Source organism: Anas acuta, chromosome 11, assembly GCF_963932015.1.
Source record: "Anas acuta chromosome 11, bAnaAcu1.1, whole genome shotgun sequence".
NCBI lineage: Eukaryota > Metazoa > Chordata > Aves > Anseriformes > Anatidae > Anas > Anas acuta.
This window is the reverse complement of record NC_088989.1, coordinates 2,031,446-2,038,302: the sequence shown is the minus strand read 5'-3', so window position 1 is coordinate 2,038,302 and position 6,857 is coordinate 2,031,446. Positions and strand designations below refer to the sequence as shown.

The 6,857-nt window shown below is 53.3% G+C and overlaps 1 protein-coding gene across 15 annotated transcripts in view; it reads left to right on the top strand.

Moving 5' to 3' along the window:
* The first annotated feature begins 252 nt into the window (after nt 1–252).
* ITPR1 (inositol 1,4,5-trisphosphate receptor type 1) overlaps nt 253–6,857 on the top strand; it is a 164,103-nt gene continuing 157,498 nt past the window's right edge. For 9 of the 15 annotated variants that reach the window (XM_068695042.1, XM_068695041.1, XM_068695046.1 and 6 more), the window contains exon 1: nt 3,736–3,911. In XM_068695042.1, coding sequence (XP_068551143.1) covers nt 3,886–3,911 — 26 coding nt within the window. In that variant the 5' untranslated portion in view covers nt 3,736–3,885. Of the gene's footprint in view, nt 393–3,734; nt 3,912–6,857 lie in introns of those variants that run through there. The other 6 variants (XM_068695045.1, XM_068695043.1, XM_068695039.1 and 3 more) reach the window with 5 other exon arrangements.

Here is a 6,857-nt window from a genome sequence, read left to right as displayed (position 1 = left end):
AGGCCCTTCCCGGGCACAACCTCCACAGCCCGGGCAGGGGCGCTCCGTGAGGGGGGGACACAGCCCCTGAGGGGAGAGGACAAGCGACATGATGGGGCTGGGGGGCGAAGCCACCTCAGCGGGACGGGACGGGGCAGGGCCGCGGGGCACGCCGGGACTTGTAGTCCCGCGGGGCTCTCCCCTGCATGGATCTCCCGTAAGCCAGGACTACATTTCCCAGCACCCCCCGCGGCGGTATATAAAGCGCGGGGCGGCGCGGCGGGCGCGCAGTAACCATGCGGACGGGCCGCTGAGCGGCGGCAGCGGGGCGCGGGCTCCGTCCCTACGGCACCGGGCAGCGCCGCCGGCATGGGGCTGCCGCAGCGCCGCTAGCACGCCCCGGCCGGACACAGGTAGGGCCGGGGGAGGGCTCGGTAAGCACCGGGGGGGGCGGGTGGCTCCGCTCCGGGCAGCGGGCACCGCCGGAGGCTGGTGTGAGGGAGCCGGCGTGGGGCTGGCAGCAGCCCCCGGGGGTCGCAGCAGGGTGCTGGGGGGTGAATTCGGTGCTTTTGGGGTGTTTCTGGCGATGTGCTGTGTGTGGCAGGAGCGGGTGCTTGCTGCTGGGGTAGCCCTCCACCTGCTCGCCTGCTGCGAGGAGGGAGCAGCCCGGCTTCCTCCCGCTGGGGTTGGTAAATTAGGAAGGAAACAAAACAGCCCGAGCCCGGGGCTCGCCTCTGCAACCGTGGGGTGGAGCCTGGCGGTGGGAAAGAGCGTGTTTGGTCAGAGAATTGGTGCTCGCCAGCAGGGCTGGGGCGGGGGGAAGGCCCTGGTGGAGGCACTGGGCTCGGTGGTGCCCTCCTGGAGGCACTTGTTGGAGCCCCCAGGGGGGATGTGGGGACTGGCAAACAGGGGGTCAGCAGCAGTTGTGGCTCCTGGTAGAAATGAGGGGTTAACAGGGCCTGGTGGCACTGCCTGTCCTCTCGCATCACCCCAAAGGATCGGTCTGTGGGGTGCATCAGGACCCCAAAGAATCAAGCCCAAGTGATGAGAGGGAACCCGAGGTGCTGGCTCCCCACAAGTGCTGTCACAGTCTAGAGTGAGCCTTGCAAATAGCTTGTGACACCGGGTCTTGGGCTCAGCCTTGCTGTAAAGGTAGTGCTGGATGGGTGCCAGGACGTGGCAGCGTGGGGGGCAGCCGGTCCCTAAGAGTGTCAGACTTTGGGTGAAACGTGCAGGTAAGCTCGTGGCATTTCCCACATCACACATGTGTGCGAGAGGAGCAGCAACAGCCTGGTGCCTGCCCTGTGCCAGCCGGTGGGGTCCTGAGGCCTGTGCTGGAAGCAGGAGCTCCTTCCAGTGCTTCCCGGGGGTACCTGGCTGCCATGGATGGTTTCAAAGCCAAACTTTTTCCAGCAGCCTCCCAGCAGGACCCAGGTCCTGGGGGCCGTGCGATGCGCCAGGTGCCGGGGCATGCCGGGAGCCCGCGGCGGCGCCACGCCATAAACACGAGAGTTGTAGTTGTAGGATTGTGCTGGAAGACGGGAGGAATCTGGGAATCCCGTGGGAGGTGGGACGAGGGTAGTGGCTCTGTAGTAGCTGGTAGACGGGCTGCTTGCTCGCCTGTGGGTGAGTGTGAGGGAAGGCAGCTTCGCCAAAGCAGCTTACAGGGACCAGAGGGGCTTAGAGCTGGAAGACGGCCTGCTGGTAGAAAGTTATGTAAATGTAACATTTCTGTCACGATGTGACTGTGGTATTAATCTGCTTTCATAAAAAGCTTCCTTATGGAACGCTCCAAATTCGTTGCTTCTGCTGCTGAGGTAGCACCTTCGCGGGTAGCTGTTGCTTCAGGAGCCTGGAGCCGTTTTTCTGCTTGCTGCTGCGTAGCGGTGCCAAAGAGGAGTTAAAAACCTCCGAGCAGTTCCGTGTAGCCCCCTGCACGCTGTGCTGAGTGACCTGTAAAGCAGAAGGCTTGAAAAGCCAGCAGACGTATCCACGAGCTGCAAAGCTGCTCCTGTCCACGGCCACGGCTGCTCAGAGCGATTCCTGTGATCTTCGTCGGGCATCTCCCAGCGGCGGCTGCGGGAGGCAGGGTGCCAAGCAGCCCGAGCTTTGATGCGGCCCGATATTCCTTCCTGACTTCTGCTCCCAGCAGACGCCACAAAAGCCCCCCCCCTGTTGCTGCCTGGCTCCATCTTGGCACGGGAGCGCTGTGGCTGGGGATGGGGACGGAGCCGGCTTCCAGGGGGCTGCAGCCCCGCGCTGCCTTGGCAGAGGCAGCCACGCCAAGGGTCTGCAGGCCCTGCGTGCTCCATACCTGTTGAGAAAATACTTTTCCAGGTCTTCAGCTCAGTTGGGTTCTGTACGACTGCATTCTTTCTTTTAGGGAAAAAAAAAATATTAAGATAAAGTAAACTACAGGAACCATAATTCCAAGGTGGAGTGAGGATGCAAAATTCAGCTCTGGATTCTGAACTCTGAAAAGTTTCATTTTCATAGTTGTGGTTTTGGTTAAGCCTATCAAAACTTGCATCAGAACTTTTTTTTTTTTTTTCCCCTTCCTAACAGTGTTTTTATTGAGAGCAAGAACTACAGATCTGGGGAAGTTAACCCTCTAGAGAGACAGGCGCGCTAGAAATGTGCGTGGAAGCATGTGTTATTCTGCTGATTTACAGCTCGCGGTGATGTAACTCCATCCTCATCTGCCAGAATGCTAATGTGAGCAGCGCTGCAGCCAGCTTAGTGCTCCTGCCTCCCCGAGCGCTCTGCTGAGCAGATTATCAAAGGACGGTAAACAGCGCTGAGAAAACTGAGTGCCAGATGAAAAAAATTGGGATTAGAAGGTTAGATAACGTTTCTGCTTTTGGAGTAATCTGATACTTCAGGTATAGGGATGGAGGCCTGGATACTGAATCCAGATGTAAGGATGTGTACATAAACAGTTCGTTCTCTCCTCGTCCCCACCATGTGCAAGATGTCAGAAGCCAGTAACCTTGGTGCACATACGGGTAAGAAATCTATCTCATCACAGTAGGCCAAAAAAATGGCTACTGCCAAAAGACTGTGGCTTCTTTTTTTTTTTTTAATTTCTGGGAATTGCTTAGTAGCAGTTGAGTATGAAAGTTTTACAAACATTTGTTTTGCACCATGGCAAACCCTCTTCATCGCTTCTTCAGAAATCTGCCAAGAAGTTCTGAAGAAAAGCTTTAATCGTAGCGCTGTGATGTCCAGATACGTCCTATCTGAATCCCTCCCTGGGACACGAGGGCACAAAGGCAGATGCCTGACGGTTTGCTAATGATGCTCGGTCTGAAGCATTAATTGAAAACTGATTTATCTTATGATTGAAGTAACCCATCAGTCCTTGGCCGCTCTCCCATCAGTAAGGGTTAAGTAGATTCACTTGCTAACGCTCCCCATGCGATGAGGTGGTTCAGAGGCCTGAACCTTCCCTCCAGGAGGACGACCTGTGCTTGTCTTCTAGAAAATCACCGCGGGGAGCTCAGCGTGTACCAGGCGGCCCGAGAAACGGAGCCTTCATCTGCAAGGAGCCCAACCCAAGGGTTTTTTAGATCAGGAGGGCGCAAAGTAGGTCTGCTGGCCACCAGTGGTTCTCCCCACGTGCTGGTCACGTGCTGGCGGTGGCTCCTCCTCGTGGGCTGCTCGTCACGGGCATTTAGGGTTTTCTCTGCAGCCCCGGATGCCTGCTGAGGTATCCAGGAGGGAAGAGCAGTGGGCTCACCCTTGGAGAAGGGCTGCTGCCGCTGGGAGACGCGGGAAGACTTGCAAGGCTTCGCTAGGAGAGACCTGCTGGCGGGAGAAGAGCGGCGATATTCCCGCTGCGGGGACCCGAAGCTGCCAGCAGCCATCCTGCAGAGCCCAGCCCTGGACGAGGACGCCGGTGCCACCATGGAGGGCAGGGAGCCCCCGCCAAGGTGCGGTACTGGCAAGGGAAGAGATGGAAGGCGTAGCGTGTGGAAGGGCAAAGGCGTTGGGCAGGCAGGGGTAGGGAGAGATGAACCAACACAGGAGGATGATGGAAAATCCCTGGGTACGTTTAGGGCTTCTTGCATTTGCTAGAAAGTTTGCACCTTGTGAGGAAAAGAGCGGGGCTGAGGAGTTAGCCCCTTCTGCAGGCAAGTCTTGTGGCTACATGGCCATGCGAATTGGAGAGGGGCTGTTCTGTACGCTCTTCTGCCCTGGCCAGACTCCAGGAGATGCTATAAACCAAGCTTGCTCTCTTCCCCATGGCACTGGTTGCCCTGGTTCTTTTGGCACGTTCCAAGGCTCTCCTCCTAATAGAAATATTCTGGAAAATGCTTTGTGTGCTTGTAGGGCCTCCTCCAGAGGCTGACGTCTTAAGCTGCTTTCTCTCTTCAGGGTTAGAGGCAGTAAGTATGAACTTCAGTAAGCATCAACTTCAGTAAGTGCTGCGTACTTTTAATGGAAATAAAAAGACGCTGTCAGGTCATATTTGGTTTAAACTTCAGAAATGATTTGCTTCCCTGACAGCACGTCTCTGAATAGATGTTCTTTTTTCAGCTTTCGGCAGGTGCTTGTCAATAGGACCTGTCAGCTGCGTGCGGTGCAGCAGCCCGATGGTGCCGTGTGAGATAGCTCTGTCACAGCCTAACCTCTGCCTGGTGCCTCCTTACGGGTGCTCAACGTGAACTTTCTGAGTGCAGCAGGGCTGTCAGCCCGCCTGGCTGCACTGCACAAATAAAAAAAGAGGTGCTCCTTCTGAGAAGGGATGCCTCGTGTGTTTGCTTGCTGGGGTGGAGGATTTTTGTAGGCTTAAGTTAGCAAGAGGAGTTACTTCATCTGTTTCCCCTTTTTTTCTTAAACTGAGTTTCCTTGCACCTATTAAGTAGTAATTTCTGAGTAGCTTTGTCATTAGTATGGTAACTAAATAAATTCTTCAGCTGTGCAGTGGCAAATAGTGTGAACAGAACGTAATTAACTTGGCCGTCATCGTGCTGACCGAATTTACTTGTCTCTTCCAACTTTCTTCAAGAATAGGGGGAAACGTGTGCTTGATTAGATGTGCGGTGAGACCGAGTTTCCTCCAGGGAGAAGAGAGGCGGAGTGGGCTGGTGGATGGGGATTTGGGAGACCTGGATCCAAACCCAGGCGCTGAGGCTGACCCCGCTGCGTGTCCTTGGGAGAGTCCCAGCGCGGAGCTGCTTCCCCCTCCCCGCCTCTCACAGCCCCCCGGCTCTTCAGGCTGCACGCTGCAGAAAAACCCGCTGCCTTACCAGCAGTGGGAGGAAAGCAGTTTCTCTGAGAAAGGTGCATTTCTCCTCTTTAATCTAACGGTTCATCGGAGGAAAATCTGCCTGCAGATAGCAGGCTGCTGGACATGAAAGGTTGCAGTTAAATGGAAAACAAGATCATGTGGTAGATAAACACACCACGCTGATTTTTTTTTTTTTTTTTCAAATGCGTTATCTCTAAAACGTAGCTACATGCGCATAAAAGTAACAGCACAGAGCCCTGTCGAAACTGAATGTGATTCCTGAGCTGTTCCCCCCAAAAAGCGTGCGAGGGCGAGCAGTGCGAGGATGCTGGCGCTCAAGGCGGCGTGGCAGGGATGTTCCCTCCACCTCTGTCATACTCCACAAGCTGCAAGCAGCCTCAGCCTTCAGGAAATGCAGAACTTGGCTCTGCTGTTCACAAAGTGCTCAGCTGAGGAGTTGGATGCTCCTGGGCTGCTCTGCGCCCTGCAGGGCACCTGTCCCAGCCGCCAGGCACCAACCGCCCGCTCTTCACTACCCCAAATCCCTGGGATTTGGCTTCCCGTGGTGGTGTGAGCGTGCACAAATTGCTCCTCTTAGATTTGCTAAGGCAGAAGCTTTGAAAATGGCAGTGCTTCATCCTGCAGCCCCAGAAGAGCGATTATTCACCAGATGATCTTTTAAATGGGGCACTTCCTCCTTGCTTTGGCTGTTTTAATGGAATTCGTATGAATCTTTCTCACAGCCCTCAGGGAAGAAACCTTCTTTCCTTTTTATTGAAGTAAGGATGGAAAATATCACTTTTTTTTCAGTTTTCATGAAGTTAGGTGCACCTGTAAAAACAGATACCAAATGCTGGGGGAGGGAGGACTGTCCGAAACACATGGAAATCATTAGAAAAGCGTTCAGTGAGAAGTACAGTGGATGGAGACTAAAGGGCCAAATGTTTGATCAAATCTTGTAAAACTTTGATTTTCAGATGTGTTCAAGTACCTGACCTTCATTTAAGTTTTGTGAGTCAGGGCATGTTAAAGAGGTTAGCCTGCTTGGCCTAATGCAGAAATAGTAAGGACCCCGTTCTACTCAAGTCAAACAGTTTGACATACGTGGTCTTCTGGGTTCCTTGTTGAAGTCTTCTGGTCTGGTTAGTGGTACCTGCTAATTTATGGATGCTTTTTCAATAGCTTATGCCATTAAGCAGCCCGTTGTTTGCTTTTTTGTTGTCTCTGCTCTTTAAAATCTGATCTCTTTTCTGTTAAAAACCAAATCAAAATTAATCTTTCACTGCGAAGCTTCCTGTCTGCAGGAACGGAGTCTAAGCAGTTAAGCACAGTTTGAGATTCGATTCTTACCTAAACAGCCTAAATAGTGAAAAGTGATAAAGTGCTGCCCCAGTTTCTGGAATGGTACATATGAATCTGACGGTCTCTATTTAATTGAGCAATAAACCACAGTGAAAATATGATAATAGAGAACTGGGTACATCGTGGGACTACAAGGCACAGCAAGGAGCTTTCTTGCTCTCAATAAACATTGTTAGAATCATCTTAAAAAGATTGTTGTTCGTCTCCCAGTTGCTGGAAATCAAGCCATCGGTGATAAGACTTATTTGGTCTCGTTTATTTTACAAATAGGATCTGCAGTCAT